The sequence below is a fragment of the Triturus cristatus genome, chromosome 3_1 (assembly GCF_964204655.1).
Source record: "Triturus cristatus chromosome 3_1, aTriCri1.1, whole genome shotgun sequence".
NCBI lineage: Eukaryota > Metazoa > Chordata > Amphibia > Caudata > Salamandridae > Triturus > Triturus cristatus.
The window spans coordinates 891,592,142-891,610,541 of record NC_140583.1 but is presented as its reverse complement, the minus strand read 5'-3'; the positions used below and the strand labels follow the sequence as shown (position 1 = coordinate 891,610,541).

At 45.4% G+C, this 18,400-nt stretch overlaps 1 protein-coding gene across 1 annotated transcript in view; it reads left to right on the top strand.

Annotated features, from left to right (window-relative positions):
* Positions 1-18,400, top strand: part of LOC146861242 (sodium channel protein type 2 subunit alpha-like) — a 784,117-nt gene that overhangs the window by 444,500 nt on the left and 321,217 nt on the right. The window contains exon 18 of the mRNA XM_085645402.1: positions 4,718-4,847. Coding sequence (XP_085501528.1) covers positions 4,718-4,847 — 130 coding nt within the window. The remainder of the gene's footprint in view (positions 1-4,717; positions 4,848-18,400) is intronic.

The following is an 18,400-nucleotide window of genomic DNA, read 5'->3' as shown; positions in this document are numbered from 1 at the left end:
GGCTCTGCTCTGGGCGCTTTCAAAGGTTATCTTGCTGCTATCTCTGCTTTTGTTCAGCTGCCAGATCAGCCATCCTGATTCAAGTCTCCTATTGTTAATAATAAGGGCATTACTCATCTGTTTCCTCCATCTCCTTTCATAATTCCCCAGTGGGACTTGAATCTTGTTCTCACATAACTTATGTGTGCTCTCTTCGAGCCTCTTCATCACTGTCCTCTGAGGCTCCTTACTCTTAAAACTCCCTTCCTTGTGACAATCACCTCTGCTCGCAGGGTGAGTGATCTTCAAGCCCTGTCTTCCAAGCCCCCTTTCTTCTCGGTGCATCCAGACAAAGTGGTGCTTAGAACGAGGTCTTTGTTTCCTCCTAAAGTGGTTAAACCATTTCATGTAGGACAATCTATTACTTTGCCCACATTTTTCCTACCTCCGCACCCTTGCAAGGAAGAGAAGAGACTCCACCGTCTGGACCCTAAACTTGCACTGTCATTCTACCTTGACCGCACAAAAGATTTCCAGTTGGATGATCAACTCTTTGTTGGATATGTAGGTGCCTAGAAAGGCCAGGCTGATCAAAAACATACCATCTCTCGATGGGTTGTCCTTTGCATAAAGATCTGCTATGCTTTAGGAAAGAAAGATCCTCCAGCGGGGTTGCATGCTCATTCCACTAGGGCTGTGGCAGCAACCACTGCGATGGCACGTGGAGTTCCTCTCCTTGATATCTGCCAGGCAGCATACCGGGCATCTATGCACACATTTACCAGACATTACTGCCTGAACAGCCAAGTCCGGAGGGACGGCTATTTTGCCTGTTCCATCCTCCAGGACTTTCTCGTGTGAACTTGGTTTGCAGACTCTCCTCCGGGGATGGTATTGCTGGAGTATTTATTCTAAGGTAAGGAATCTACAACTAACTGTCTCTTTCGTTTGAGCAAGTTACTTACCTTCGGTAACGATGTATCTGTAAGAGACATATGTTAGTTGTAGATTCCTTACAACCCCACCCATCCTCCCTGCTCTGCAAACTGATTTCTAGGGATAGGGACTCCCTTACAGGGCCCTAGTTGTGTTGCACCAGTGGTCAGTGTCTTTCATGGCTCTGCGCTTCTAGCATGGAAAGTCGTGTCAGAACTGACATCAGCGTGCAGGGGTGGCGTCTTAGTAGGCACCACAACGTCATCCCGGCAACCACAACGCCGATGACGGACACGAAATCGACTGACGCCACCTACTAAAACGCCGGGGTATTGCTAAAGAAAAATCTCCAGATTCACACTAACGCCTGGTTGAATTTCTAAGGTAAGGAATCTACAACTAACATATGTTTCTTACAGATACATCGTTACCAAAGGAAAGTAACTTTTTCTTCTAGAAATTGGCATTTACCCAAAAATAATGGTGCAACTTTCTCTAATTACCAAACTGGCTATTAGAAGCCATCTAAAATTATAATTGATCAAAGCGATATTATTAAAATGATAGTCTACATTTGCCGTTATGCATCTATGCAGGCCCCATTATAAATAACTAAGAACATTCTAAAGAAACCAACCAATGCAAATAATTATTTACGCATGATGGGAAACCTACAAAATCGCCAACAGCGCTGCTAAACAAACCCTTATTATTTATTTGCAGTCAAGGGTGGGGCGTTTTTGGATATGAAATGCGCTATTTTTAAAGGTGCAGATGGATCAAACTGTGTTTATTAAGTTAAAGTTTAATATTTCCAATAATGTATGAGCATGTAAGAATGTTTGCTATGCCTCTTCTTACCTGTTTGTTTTTCAGCCAATATATAATGCTGGCATTCATATGCTGCTCATTACTTTTTGCTTTGTATATCCTAGTCTTATAAGGGTGGAACACTATGGGTAGTTCCGTGGGCTACTACGGGCTGTCAAGACAAATTATTTTACAATATTATCAATTAAAATGTGATGTGCAATCAACCATGACTACTAATACTTTGTCCTTCGAATTAAAAATGTCTGTTCATGGCCGCATGCTAGGGAAAGCCAGTCAATTGATATTATAGTATCTATTTAGCTAACCTTACCAAAAGCCTAAATATGTATCAGCAGTAATGAAGTGATACAAGCTGAGGATCTCCTCCCAATGTGTAATGCTAGTCAGTGTGGTAAGTAGTTGAAAAATATTGCCCGGTGTTCGAGCAAAATTGTTTTTTTACAGAGTATCACCAGTGGCGGCTGGTGACATTTGAAAGCAGTGAGGCGTATAAGTTTGAGACCAGTGCCCTGTGGTGAACGAGCATAGCAAGCGAGTCTGATAGTCATAATGGGTTTCAGGGCGGTTCTACCCCTGGGAAAAGTTAGGAAAAAAGTGGCCAAATGCTACATTTTCAAGCAAATTTGAGAAAGCCCGAAGGTTTCTGCACTGCATCTGGTTGGTAATTAAAGCTGAAAATCTTCCTCATTGATTGATTATATTATAACAACAAGCGTGGGTATTGCAAAATGAAAATTCAAATTATGTTTTAAGCAAAATGTTAAAAAGTTGTACTTAACTGTGTCAGTACACAAGGGTCCCTGCAAGCTGCAATCCTTTAAATGTGCAGATGTGGCAGTGCACAGGACGACGAGTGCACAAGTTTAGCAGGCTACTGGGCTGCACTGCTCAATGCGGCTTGGGCTCAGGACTGCCTGCAAAGTTTACTTGCACAGGGAGACTTCAGTGTAGGGCTACCTGTACACATGGCTAGTAGAGTGCACAACTCCCTGTAAGGCTGTCAGTGCACATAACTAGCTAGCCACAAAGCTTCTGTTAGGATACTCACGAGCGCCTCTGCTTCCTGGGCTTCCATGCCATCGCTAGCCCTGTACAAACAGAGAACAGCCTTCCACAGGAGGGAAAGACCCACTGGGTGAGTAGCAAAGACAAGAATGACCAATCACTGCATGGCTTCACAATAAAGCCATGCAGTGATTGGTCATGCTCCGTAGACAATAGCATCCCACAGCCGCGCTGCCTTGTGGGCCCACCACTGCAGCAGAGCCCGAGTAACCACATCGCTCAGCCCATCCAGATGCCGCCCCCTTGCTGTTACACATCATGAGAGCAGTTCCACGATTGGCTCAGGCAAGCAAACTCACCACTCATTAGGAGACCGGGGCTGCGGCTTTGATTCACCCTCGGCTCACTAATGCGCAGGTGGAGACTCCAGGAGGGAGGCCTCTATGGTGCATCTCGGGCTGGCCTGAGAAAGGCAGCAGTCCAACCTGGCATGCGCACTTTAAGGGCCCAGATGCGCCTTCTGGTGAGTATTGTGTCTGTCAAATCCAATATTGTGTAAGCCCCATCCCTTCAGGCCCACATGCACTGGTTTCCAGGAGCTGCCTCAGTCAACCAGCCTGTGGCTGAAGGCCTACTGCCACGGGCAGAATAAAATAAACTTTAAAATGTATATAAGATTATTCACATGCAATAGTGGGTCAGGAATACGAGTAGGGCAATGCCCTAACACCCCTATGAAGGAAACGACCCTGAATATCACTCTTATAATACTTTTCTCCAGCAAAGCTTCTTAATATGTATTCAGACAGAAAGCCTAGGATGAACTTCGTGGATTTGTCATTCACTTTTTAGAGCCGTGGTAGGTTTGCCAGGTATATGTAATGAATTGTTCAACTTGCAGGAAATATGTAAGCACCTTTAAAAAGTGAGAAACATAAGGTAAAGGCTAATAATTGCATTATCTTCATGAACATGCAGTATTTCATGGTTTTGAATCTCTCCTTAAAATCTCTGGTAGAAGATTAGAGCCATGCTGGGTTTATTGCTGAATCTTGTTTTTCTAAATTAACACTTCATCCTGATGTACTATACCGTTTGCAAACCATGATTTGCAATTTGCACATGGGCTATTTCGTAATGGGTGTGCATTTTGCTATAATCTGTGTAATAACAGGTTGCACTGCAAATTGATCATTTACAGGAGGGTGCAAAATGTCCTGCCTAATGTTGTTAATTTGCAACCCTGTGTGATTGCCAGCTGGACACGAGGCCTGTAAGGTGCAGCATACCTCCGTCCTTGAATTTGCATTCCCAAATGGAAAGTTTTTTAAAACAGCCTGTGTCCATTAAAGAAACAGGTGATGCTTGTAATTTGTGTTTTTTTAAATCCCTCTTGGAAGGACATAGGTGGAGCATGTACCTGTCCTCTGGACCACTGGCTCCTTACCTGAGGACACCCAACATGATCCCCATTGGAAAACCTTTAGCGCAAGGGTAGCTTCCCTTTGTGAATCAGTTACCACCTGACCTGTGGGTCGATTAGTGTTCAATGGTTTGTGACCACAGCTCTGGTATCAACCCATTGAGACAGCTTTGTGACCATGTATTAGGAGGTGTATGCCCTTTCATGCTTCCTCCTGTTGTGTATTTGAAAACGGTTGCAAAATTCCTTAAACAAGGCAGAAAGACTTCTTTGACTTGCAAAAGGACTTTTGTACATTAGCAAAAGCTTTTTTGCAGTCGCAAGCCCTGTGTTTTCCAACTTGGTGGGTTTGCGACCACAAAAGAGATTTGTACATCAGATCCATAAAACGAATCCTGCATCATCTATTCTATTTTTTTGTTGAGCTAACCCTAAATGCTTGCAAGAATGACAATATATTTGAATGTACAAAGAGAAATAACTCTAAAACAAAACAACTTCAGTATTAAGAAACAGTATTGTCGGATTTGTGATTTACAGAAGATGAAGCCTCCAAGTTCATCAGAGTGCAGTACCGTTGATGTTGGACTACCCGGTGGCGAAGGAGAAGGAGATTTAATTGATCTTGAATATGAAGAATTGCTTGATCCAGAAGACTGTTTTACTGAAGGTAAGGAGTGATCTTGGTTGTTCTCAGCAGAGCAGCCACAGGCTAGAGCTTGGTGACCCAGCTCTTGGGCTTCCTTGTAAAACCACAGTATTCAAATTTCAGTCCCTTTGTGTACCCTGTAGTGTTCCTGTGTATGATATCAAAACAGTTAAAAGAACGGATACTGACTCTTGCATGACCTACCAAGCCAACTGCTTGTAAAGACCTGTGTCTTTTCTTATTCTGATTTGTCCCGAGATACTCTCCCAAAGCGGACATTTTGAAAGAAAACAAATTCTAGTTTTTTTCTCAAACATGAAGTTTGCAAGGGGTGAGAAAATCTTAGGGCACAGCTAGATGTATATGTGCTGTCATTTCCAAGGATTTTATTATTCATGCATTACTCTAATCATTTGCTGGGAGGAAAACTTTTTTGTCTAAAATGTCATTCAAATAACACAACATACAGAATTTCAAACAAATGTAGATGGTGGGGTTTACTAATCTACATACCTATCTTATATGTTTATGGTAGGTATAGTGGTAGTGGGTAAATTGTCTGATGTTTTCACCCATAGATAATGATGTTCTTTCTGGGGGAGTTGGGTTGGAGATCAGGACTAAATGAGGTTATGTAGCTGGATAAGTTTCACAAATATCCAATAGTGCTTTTATATTTAGTAATTTAATCATGCATTACAACGTATAGAGAATCACTGGTTATGTTACGTGTGTACTTCAGTGGAACATTTGTGTAATGTCAATGGATTCGTTTTGGCTAGAAAGGACCTGGTTTGTTGGATATTTAGGAACTTATCTAATTCAAGAAACACACCTAGTTAGACTATAGATAGTGCTTGTTCAGATCCAAGGGGTGGGTGTATTCGGCGCATGCTATGCTCAAGCAGTGGTTTTCGGAGGTCCCATGCTCTCTATAGAATTACCAGTCCAATTAGTCCAATCCTCTCTCAGAACCTAGCTACTCTACAATAGCTCAATGACTTTATCTTTGCCTTTCACCTTGTACAGTGCTCCTCTGCCTTTCAGCTAAGTTGCTCCTATACAAATACCATATGCAGATGTAAATACATAGGCACATACTGTTGAAAAATGGCCCTCTCCTATGGGTCACCCCAAACTTTCTACTTTCCTTTTCCTCTTTTTCTGATCTTGTTTTTATTGCTTTTAGGACTCTGTGCACTTTACCACTGCTAACCATTGCTAAAGTGCTTGTGCTCGCTTCTCTAAAAATGGTGTAATTATTTTACACCTGTTTGGCATATTTGATTTTCCTATAAGTCCCTAGTTGAGTGCACTTCATGTGCCCAGGGCCTGTAAATTAAATGCTACTAGTGGTCCTGATTGTGCAACCCAGTCCTTTAGTCCTTTAAACATGTCTCAGCCCTGCCATTGCAGGGCCTGTGTGTCCAGTTTACACTGCCATGTCGACTCAGCTTTTAAAACCCTTTTCCAAACCTTAAACTCCCCTTTTATTACAAATCGGTCATCCCTAAGGTAGTTCCTAGGTAGCCCATAGGGCAGGATGCTGTGTGACCAAATAGAAGGACAAATATCTTTAAGTTTAGCATGTCCTGGTAGTAAAAAACACCCACATTCGTTTTTCACTACTATGAGGCCTACTCCTCTCATAGGTTAACATTATGAATTCCTTATTTGAATTTATAGGCTGTAATTCTTGATTGATAAGGAGTAGATCTCCCTTGTTTCATATCACTGGAATGGTAATGATTAATCCTCTTTTCTGATAAAGTTGAATTTATCATTACCCTTTTGAAGATGCCACTTTTAGAAAGATGAAAAAAACAACAAGGTGATGGATGAAATGCTTGAATTACTCTCAGCCACTGGCAATCGCTCGGGCTGTATCCATACCCATATCTTCTTTGCCCACCATGCCACTTCAGTTTTGATCAAACCATATTCAAATCTGTCTGCCCCTGCTCCCCATTGGAACAGTACAGCCCGAACTGGCAGACCCGCTCCTCCCTGGATCGAAAACTAGCATCCTAACTAACATCCTGGGACTGGTTTCAAGTTATCACCTCTCATCCGCCAGGCTGGCTTGAAACCAGTGGTACAGTGAGCCCGGGACCCATGTCTGGAAATACCCTGCACACTTAAGACAGTGAATGCAAAAACACCAAGGTGATGTATGGAATGCTTGAATTCATCTCAGCCACAGGCAATTGCTCGGGCTGTATCCACACCCATAATCGTTTTGCCCACCATGCCACTTCAGTTTTGATCCAGCCATATGCAAATCAGTCTTGACCCTGCAACCCATTGGAACAGTCCAGGCCAAACTGCCCGGCAAGGTCCTCCCTGGACCAGAAACAAACATCCTGGGACCAGTTTCAGGGTATCACCCCTAATCAGCCAGGCTAGCTTGAATACATTGACACAGTGAGCCCGTGACCCATGATTGGGCATACTTAGCGCAGCAAATACAAAAACAACACGGTGATGGATGGAATGCTTGTATTAATCTCAGCCACTGGCAGTCACTAGGGTCGCACCCCAATCCATCATCTTTTTGCGCACCATGCCGTCCCAGTTATGATCCAGCTATATGCCAATCAGTTTGACTGTGCTCCCCATGGTAACAGTCCCGCCCAACAGACAGGCCAGGTCCTACCTGGACTGGAAACAAGCATCCTGGAGTCAGTTTCAGGGTGTCACTCCTCATTAGCCAGGCTAGCTTTAATCTAGTGGCACAGTGATCCCAGAACCCACGTCTGGACATACCCAGCGCACTTAGAGTGGCAAATGCTAAAACAACTAGCTAATGGATGGAATGCTTGGATTAATTCAGCCACTGGCAGTCACATGGGTTGCATCCTTGTCCATTTTTTTTTTTGCCAACTATGACTTCCCAGTTTGGACTAAGCCATATGCAAATCAGTCTTGCCCTGCTTCCCACGGGAACAGTCAAGCCGGAACTGCCAAGCCAGGTTCTGCCTGGATGAGAAAGAAGCATCCTGGCACCGGTTTCAGGTTATCATCACTCATCAGCCAGGCTAGCTTGAATCCGGTGGCACAGTTAGCCTGAGACCCACGTTTGGGCACACCAGGTGCACTTAATGTGGAAAATGCAAAAACAACAAGGTGATGGATGGAATGCTTGATTTAATCTCAGCCACTGGCAATCACTCAGGCCGCATTCCAATCCATCTTTTTTTTGCACACCATGCCTCCCCAGTTTAGGATCCAGCCGTATGCAAATAAATCTTGACCCTGCTCCCCATGTGAACAGGCCAGCGGAACTGTCTGGCGCGGTCCTCCCTGGACCGGAAACAAGCATGCTGGGGCCAGTTTTGGGGTATAACTACTCATCAGCCAGGCTAGCTTGAATCAAGTGGCACAGTGAGCAGGTGACCCATGTCTGGGCATACCTGGTATGCTTAGGGCGGCAAATGCAAAAACAACAAGGTGATGGATGGAATGTTTGAATTAATCTCACCCACTGCCATTCACTAGGAGTTGCACCCCAACCCATAATTTTTTTGCAAACCATGACACTCCAGTATGGACCCAGCCATAAGCAAATCAGTCTTGATCCTGCTTCCCACTGGAACAGTCCTGCCAAACCGCCAGGACAAGTCCATCCTGGACTGGAAACAAGCATCCTGGGGCCAGTTTTGGGGTGTCACCCCTCATCAGCCAGGTTAGCTTGAGTCTAGTGGCATAGTGAGCCTGGAACCCACATCTGGGCATGCCCAGAACACTTGGGGCAGCAAATGCAAAACTTAAAGGTGATGGATGCAATGCTTGAATTAATCTCAGCCACTGGCAGTCGCTCGGGTCTCATCCCAATCCATCATTTGCCATCCCTGGTAAGACCCAGCCATATGCAAACCAGTGTTGATCATGCTCCTCATGGGAAAGGTCCAGTACAACAGCCAGGCCAGGTCATACCTGGCCAGGAAACAAGCATCCTGGGGCCAGTTTCAGGGTATCACCCCTCATCAGCCAGGCTAGCTTGACTCCAGTGGCATAGTGAGCCCGGAACCCACGTCTGGGCATACTCAGCGCATTCAGGGCAGCAAATTAAAAAACGACAAGGTGATGGATGGAATGCTTGGATTAATCTCAGCCACTAGCAGTCACTCAGGGTTGTATCCCAATCCATTGTTTTTTTTGCCAACCATACCTTCCCAATTTGGTCCTAGGCATATGCAAATCAGTTTTGACCCTGCTCCCCATTGGAACATTCCAGTCGAACTGCCAGGCCTAGTCCTCCCTGGACTGGAAACCAGCATACTGGGACCAGATTCATGGTATCAGCCAGGCTAGCTTGAATCCAGTGGCACCGTGAGCCCAGGACCCACGTCTAGGCATACTCTGTGTGCTCAGGGCAGCAAATGCAAAAACAACAAGGTGATGGATGGAATGCTTGAATTAATCTCAACCACTGGCAATTGCTCGAGGTTGCATCCCAATCCATTGTTTTTTTTACCCACCATCACGATCCAGTATGGACCCAGCCATATGCAAATCAGTCTTGACCGTGCTTCCTATGGGAACAGTCAAGCCCGAACTGTCAGGCCAGGTTCTCCCTGGATGGGAAAGAAGCATCCTGGCTCCGGTTTTGGGGTATCACCACTCATCAGCCAGGCTAGCTTGAATCCAATGGCACAGTAAGCTCGGAACCCACAATTGGGTATACATGGCAATGGTGGCTGGTGGAATTTAAAACCAATGATAGAGTTGTAGCCCGATCAAGGACGGTGTTTATGGGGGCAGTGTTTGGGGAGTTCCCCCCTGAGGAAAATTTTGAAGATTGGTGTATTTTGGTGCAATTTTCAGCAATATTTCTGTGATAATGGACACAAATTAGAGTTCTTATACTGGCTTCAGCCTGCCACCTTCCCTCTACCCAGGATGTGGTGTCACGGCAAGACCTGGAGATTTAGGGATTTAGGAACCAGATTTAATTCTCAGCATTAATATCCTGTGATTCTGGGAAAATCACTTTATCTCACATCTGCCTATAAAAAATGAATATGTCCTTGTGCAATATAATTGGTGCTCATGAAAGGGCTAAATTATTTCAGGTCAAGTTTGCACCATATAAAAACTGCACAAAGAGGTTAAAAACAAAGTCATAACATAATGAAAGACAAATAGATGAACTAATATCGCTGACACTCCAGTATGAAGCCAGATCAGTCTTAACCCTGCTTCCAATGGGAAAAGTCCAAGGCCAGGTTCTCCTTAGATGGGAAAGAAGCATCCTGGGACCAGTTTCGGGGTATCACCACTCATCAGCTAGGCTAGCTTGAATTGAGTAGCACAGTGAGCCTGGAACCCACTTCGGGGCATACCTGGCACACTTAGTGCGACAAATGCAAAAACAACAAGATGATGGATGGAATGCTTGCATTAATTTCAGCCATTGGCAATTGCTCAGGTTTGCATCACAATCCATTGTGTTTTTGGCCATCATGCTACTCCAGTACAGACCCAGCCATATGCAATTCAATTTTGACCCTGCTTCACATGGGAACAGTCCAGCCAAACTGCCAGACCAGGTCCTCCCTGGACCAGACACAAGCATCCTGGGACCAGTTTTGGCTGATCACCCCTCATCAGTGTCAGGATAGGAAGGGTAGTATAAGGTGACCTCACACACCTTTCAGCGACAGATCCAGCGGGGGCGATACTATGATTCACAATTCCCCCTAATGCTGCTCGCAGAGAGCTATTACGTACACTGTTCTGCAAAGAAGCACCCCGGGGAAAAGGGAATTGGAGAAAACAAGAAAAGAAGGCAGCCGTCCCCCGCCTCCGAACCTTTTCGGTCCTCTCTTTGACTATAGAAACTCCTCTCTCTATACATGGAACTGGAGCTGGACGCCTGTAAGCGAAAGAAGGCAGCAAGAGAGTTGCATAACCAACACCCACTCAATGCCTTAATCTTGACATAAAGGAATACACATCATACTCACAAGCTGCCCACCCATGTGTACAGGGAGAGAGTGCGTCTTCTCAGAAAGCGTAAGCTCTTCACTAGCCTCTAGCCAAGGAGACCACGCTGACTGCTCGCACAGGTCTCAAAACAAAGGATAATGTACCAGGAGACCTCGCCGGGTCTGCAAGGGGTATTCCGTCCTTAATCTGTTATGGGGTGAATGGTGATTTAATCCATTTCTCCTACCGATGAACAACAACAACTAAATAAACGAAGGTACCTTCTGAGGCCCCTGCCTCTGGCGTATCGTAAGGTGACCCAAAATCGGGTACTCGTGCACCCACCCTCTCTCATGCCTCGGAGTGAATAAGGCACTTAGCTGCAGCTGAAACATGCCTGGCAGCCGACTATACCACAACTTCTCTGGGATAAGCGGAAGTCGCTGCAGGCAGTAGCTTTCGGTCCAGAACGCGGAAAACCAAGGAGAAGCAGCCCATGCTTCCGGTGCCCTGCGCAGCCTCTCGAGCAACAAAGCGGGAGCCCCTACGGGCTAGATTGTAACCGTAAGAAACGGTCCCTCTCGAAGGTAACACAGTGTTCAGTCCTGAACGCACCTTCACAGCAATCTTTTCTGGTAATGCGGGAAGGAGCAGCCATGCTCGATTCTGGAAACTGTTTGTCAAGCACTGTCCTGTTCAAAGGGAGGGGCTTTTATAGTCCTGTTCCTCCCTTTCTCCCCTGGCATTGTGGAACCTGTAGTTTCTCCCCCCCCACCAAACCATTCACCCCGGACAACCATAATAGTCAGCCAAGCTATCTTGAATGCAGTAGCACAGTGAGCCCTAGACCCACATCTGAGCATAACCGGTGCGTTTAGGGTGGCAAATGTAAAAACAACAAAGTAATGTATTGTATGCTTGAATTAATTTCAGCCACTGGAAATCCCTTGGGCCGCATCTAATGCATCTAATGCCACCCCAGTTTGGACCCAGCCATATGCAAATCAGTCCTGACTCTCCTCCCTATGGGAACAGTGTAGTGATCAAACGGAGTCAAAGGAGTAAACAGCAAGACTTTATTCCACGAACTCCCACGGGCCGGCGGCTTGCCTGTGGCTGCACAATAAACGTTCCTCAACTCTCGTTAACTGTCATTAAACACCGCGTCATCGCGGGCAGCGCGAGACGCTGAATGTACGCCTCGCGCTCTAGCAGCGCGAGGCAGAACAAGCCACTACATATCTCCTTTTCTTGGAAAACAGAGAAATAGATAAAGCAGCAAAGGGGAGAGCAAGAGACAGGGAAGAACGAAAGAAAGAAAGAAAGAAAGAAAAGCCCACGAGAGAGAAAGAGAGAGAGAGAGAGAGAGAGAGAGAGAGAGAGAGAAAGAGAGAGAGTGAGAGAGAAAGAAAGAAAGACAAAAAGTGCAGGAGGAACACAACAGTGGTAAAGAGAAACACAGAAAGTCATTGACGGTACCTAACAGGAATATTAACTGTTCTGGTACTCCTCCTGACAGCGGCGTGGCTGGGAGAAGAGTTCAGGACATCAAGTTTACCTTGAGAGATCCTATGAGAGGCCTCACTTCTCAACATGGGACACTTGACGTCATTGAGCACATCTTTAACTTTCGCCACCTTGTTACAATTCCACCAGTCTTTTCCATTGACTCGAACCGCATTACCACACACTTTATCCACCACCACAATTTCCCCATACTTAGCTTCTCCTTTTCTTACAAAGCCTGGTTTCTTAATTCTGATCCTGTCTCCCACAGCAAATTCTCTGATCTTAACACGCTTCCTTTCATCAAAGTACTCTTTTTGTTTGACCTGGACCTCCGCAGACTTGGACCTCACTTTCTCATCCATTTCTTGGGGAGTAGAATTGGATTTATTCCATTTAGACATCCAAGCCGGTCTAAACTCGGTACATGGTTTCCTACCTCTCAGTAGTTCAAAGGGGGACACCCCAGTGGAAGAATGAGGAGTGGTTCTATAAAACCACAACATTGTCCTGACACTTTGGGGAACAGCTTTGTGGTGGGCGAGAGCCCACTTGACACAATCACCTATGACTCTATTAAGTCTCTCTACCAAGCCGTTGGTTTGAGGATGATAGAGAGAACTTCGGTGATGAGTGATGGCAGATTCTCTAAGAAACTCTTGTACTTCAGATGATACAAATTGTACCCCGTTGTCTGAGATTAAAGTTTGGGGGAACCCTTCTCTCATAAATGTTTCCCTTAAGAAGTCGATGATTTCTTGGGAATCGACCTTAGAGACAAACTTGGCCTCGGGCCACTTTGTGTAATAGTCCACCATGACAATGGCAAATCTGCACTGTTGGGGAAGGCTGTGAAAGGGTCCTAGAACATCTATGCCAAGTTTTTCCCACGGTCCACCCGGGAGGGGAATAGGAGTAAGAGGGGGGCTACTAGTGTGAAGACTTTTGTCACTTGACGAACAAACAGTGCACTCTTGCACCATTTCCTCAATATCTCTATCCATTTTGGGCCACCAAAAGTACTCTCTTACTCTACGCTTGGTTAATGTGGCACCTAGGTGCCCCTCATGTGCTTTGGTGAGAAGAGTGGATCTGATGTCCACCGGTGGAACAAGTTTTTCTAACCTGAAAACTAGACCATCCTCAATCGAAAGTTCATCACACACCTTGACATAGGGTTGTAACTTAACATCCACATTCCTTTCCCTGGGCCACCCTTGGGAAATATATTTCATCAGGTTTTTTGAAACTTCATCCCCAGCCACCGCCTCCCTCCATTTTTGCTGATCAATAGTACAAACGTTACTAAGTTCAACACTTGCTATAATATAATCCTCCTTATCATCAAAACAACATTCATCAATGCCTTGTGTGTCCTGACTGGTATTAGCAGGTAAACGTGACAGTGCATCCGCTCTTACATTTTTTCCCCCAGCAATATGTACAATATCAAAGTTGTATTGTAAGAGTTTGGAAGCTAGGCGTGCGATGCGGGGAGTGGCCCCGCGGCTGTTGGTGCACCCCAAAATCGCAACTAATGGTTTGTGGTCCGTTTGAAGAATAAATTTTTGTCCCCACAAATAATTTTAAAATTTTTCAATGCCCCACCAACACGCTAGAAGCTCCTTCTCAATGACCGAATAGTGAGTCTCTGCTTCTCTTAGTACTCTGGATGCAAACCCTACAGTGTGTTCCTTTTTGTCAACAATCTGTGTCAAAACAGCGCCCAGTCCATAACTGCTAGCATCAACAGTCAAGGTACACTGGACCCCTTGTACGAATGGCTTCAAGGCCTTGACCGTGCTAAGTTGTTCCTTGATCCAATCGAAGGCAGCTTTGCATTCATCATCCCACACAAATTCACTTCGGTCTTGGAGCAGCTTGGAAATGGGACGAATCTTTGTAGCATAGTCTTGAATAAAGCGGGCATAAAATTCTGTGAGACCTAACAGTGATTTGACTCCTGCTTTGTCTTTGGGGGCGGAGGCATCAACAATGGCTTGAACCAAACTCGGTTTGGGCGTGACTCCTTCACTTGATATCGTGTGACCCAGATAATCCTCCTTGTCTTTAGAGAATTCACACTTGTCCCTTTTTAGGACCACCCCATGTTCCTGGAATATAGACAGGATCTTGTTCAGTACAATGTCGTGTTCTTGTTGGTCTTTTGCGAACAGCAGAATGTCATCCTGGAATATGGCCACGTTCTTTATTCCCTTCAGTAAATTGACCATAACTCTCTGAAAGACAGAGGCTGCTGAGGCCAAACCGAAAGGCATTCGACAAAATTGGAACAAACCTGCAGGGGAGTTGAACGCAGTGAAATGGCGTGAATCCTTGTCCAGTTCAATTTGGTGATATGCCGAGGCCAGATCTAGTTTGGTGAAGACCTTGGCACCTTCGACTACACCCAGCATTTCAGATATGTTAGGTAGAGGATGCGAATCCACCCAGATGACCTTGTTTAGATTGCGCAAATCAATGCAGATTCTGAGATCATTATTTTTCTTCCTTGCCACGACCAATGCTGAAGACCAATCAGACGACTCTCTGGGTTCAATAACCCCTCTTTTTTGCATGGACAAAAGTTCTTTCTCCAAGTCTTCTCTGATGCTGAAAGGGATACTCCTTATTTTGTGTTTTACCGGTTCCGCATCACTCTTAATCTTGATCTTGTGTTTGAATCCTTTGATTTTCCCCAATTCGCCTGAAAACACTCTGGGATATTTATTGAGTAGTTCCTCAACCTGTGTTTGGTCCCGAACAACCAGAATCTGTTCCTTTGCCCCAGGGCACAGCATCATACTGAACAAACCTTGATGGAACCATCCTAATATGTCTAATCCATTGACAGCGACGTATACTTTTCCATAAATGTGTCTGTTCTTGAAAATCAAGATGTCCTCAAAGTACCCCATCAGTTCTATACTTCTCCCTTCATAGGATACAGGCTCACGGTCAGGCGGTTGCAGAGGTCTGTTACCCCATTTTTTCCTGAACAAAGATTCACTGATCATTGTGATCCTTGCACCAGAGTCTACAAGCAGTCTCAAACTTTCTTCACCTACTCCAATGATGGCATAGGGATCTATACAGTCATCAGGGTTACCACATCTTATGTTCCCTTCACTGACAACCACAACCATGTCCTTAAGTTCACAAAGGGTGTCGTCACTGTCACTACCACTTGCATCCATGGCACATGCTACCTGTTCTTTCTTATATTTTTGGCTTTGGCATACTTTGTCAAAATGTCCCAATTTCCCACATTTGCGACAGGTTGCATTTCTCGCAGGACACGGTCTACCACTTTTCACATGGGAGGGATATCCACATCTGTAACAGATATCAGTCCTTTTGAAAAAATTATTTGGCTGATAATCTTTTTTTTTCTCATACTTTTTAAAACGGACAGGGGTAACAACTTCAACACTTTTACTTTCCAGTTCCTTTATGGAAGATTGTGACGTTTCAATACTTTTCGCTATGCGAATAGATTCACCCAGGGAGGGATTTTCCAAAGATAAAAGCTTTTGTCTTATGGTTTTGTCCAGACATTTTCCTATGAACTGGTCACGAATCAATTGTTCACTGAAATTTTCAAAATCACATTCTGCCACCAACTTCCTCAAAGCAGTAATGTATGTGTCTACATCTTCCTCGGTTTTCTGCACTCTTTTAAAAAATTTGTGCCTAGACACCACCACACTGGGTTGCTTATCAAATCTGGCTTTTAATTTCTTCACTGTGTCTTTGTATTCATCCGTTTCTTCGTCTTCTTCCCCCACTACATCAGGTAAATGTTTAAGGGTTTCTCTCCCTTCAAACCCCAGAGAATGGAGTAGTAAAAACTTTTTCCTTTCTGCTCTGAACCTATGTGCTCCTATTGCACCCAGGTAATTTTCAAACGTGTCGAACCACTTCCTCCAAGGCACAGGAGGTTCGCCAGGTGTGTCCAGGAAAGGAGGTGGAGGAAGAATAGACTGCATCATGTAAAATTTTCTTCAAAAATGCGAATGAGGAAATATATATATATTTTTTTCCTACTTATAAGTGGTTAATAGTGGCAATCCTCAGAGTGTACGAAATTGCATCAAAGCCAGTGTTCTAGATGAGCCACAACGTATGAAACAGCCTCTATAACCCCAACAAGGGAAACTGCGAAAGGATTTATGTGTTTAACCCTTTTTTTCCTTAAGATCGTGCCCACGTCATGTCCTATTTGCCAAATGCAGAGTGAGTAACCCTTTTTTTTGCCTTAATGCGTATTTCCTTCCCACTTGTTGATACTGCCCAGAACACACCAGTCCACTTTTCCTGCACAATACGATGATAAACTTTGCGCAGCACTGAAAGTGACATAAAGGACGCTGCCGCTTTAAGAGCTGGGCGGGGAAGATAAAGTGTCAGAAGGCAGAAGCAGCGGAGTCTGCGCGCCAAACGCCTGTCGTCATACGTTTCCTCACCTCAGGCTATTCGAATCAATCACCCGGAGAGATCAGGAAACAGACGGTCACATCTCCGTGCAAGGCTGAGGCAGTGGACCAACACCGACCGTCACGTGAGGGGTGCGCAGGGCGTCCGACACATCAGGTACCATAGACCAGATTCTCCTGTGGGTTCTGTGGGAGTCTTACTCGTCGCCACTTAGTCTTGTAGTGATCAAACGGAGTCAAAGGAGTAAACAGCAAGACTTTATTCCACGAACTCCCACGGGCCGGCGGCTTGCCTGTGGCTGCACAATAAACGTTCCTCAACTCTCGTTAACTGTCATTAAACACCGCGTCATCGCGGGCAGCGCGAGACGCTGAATGTACGCCTCGCGCTCTAGCAGCGCGAGGCAGAACAAGCCACTACAAACAGTCCTACCGAACTGCCAGACCTGTTCCTCCCTGGACCGAAAACAAGCATCCTGGATGCGGTTTCATGGTATCATCCCTCACCAGCGCTGCTAGCTTGAATACAGTGGGACAGTGAGCCTGGTATCCACATCAGGGTATGCCTGGCGCACTTAGGGAGCCCAATGCAAAAAAAACAAGCTGAGGGATGAAATGCTTGAATTAATCTCAGTCACTGGCAATCGCTCAGGTTTGCATCCCAATCCATTGTTATTATGCCCCCCATGCCACCCCAGTATGGACCCAGCCATATACAAATCAGCCTTGACCCTGTTCCCCTGGTAACAGTCCAGCCCCAACTGCCAGGCCAGGTTCTCCATGTACCAGAAACAAGCCCCCTGGGACCGGTTTCGGGGTATCACCTCTCATCAGCCAATCTAGTTTGAATTCAGTGGCAGTGTGAGCCTGGGGCCAGCATCTGGGCATACCCTGCTCACTTATTGCTGCAAAAGCAACAAGGTGATAGATGAAATGTTTGCATTAATCTTAGCCATTGGCAATCGCCCACCATGCCATCCGAGTTTGGACCCAGCCATATGTTAATCAATCTTGACCCTGCTTCCCTTGGGATCAGTCCAGTCCAAACAACCAGGCTACGTCCTCCCTGGACTGCAAATAAGCATCCTGGGCCCAGTTTTGTGGTTTCACCCCTCATCAGCCCAGCAAGCTTGAATCCAGTATCACAGTGAGCCCCGGACCTTGGCACACCTTGAGCACTTAGGGCCGCAAATGCAAAAACAACAACAAGATGATGGATGGAATGCTTGATTTAATCTCAGTTACTAGCAATTGCTTGGGCCACAACCCAATCCATCATTTTTTTGTCCAGCGTGCCACCCCAGTTTGGACCCAGCTATATGCAAATCAGTCTTCTCCCTGCTCCCCATGCTTACAGTCCAGCCTGAACTGCCAGACCAGTCCCTCCCTGGACTGTAAAAAAGCACCATCTGACTGGTTTCAGGTTATTATGCATGATCTTTCTGGTCCAGGGAGGACCTGGCCTGGCAGTTCATCCCGACTATACCCATGGGGAGCAGGGTAAAGACTGATCTGCCTATGACTGGTCCAAACTGGAATGGCATGGTGAGAAAAAATTGAATGGACTTAGGCCCAGATCTCGGTATTGGAGGTGAATGTTTGACAATGTTCAGCATTCCGTCCATCATCTTTTTGTATTGCTATAGTCTTTCTAATTGGGAACGGTATGTCCAGATGTGGGTCCTGTGCTCACTTTGCCTT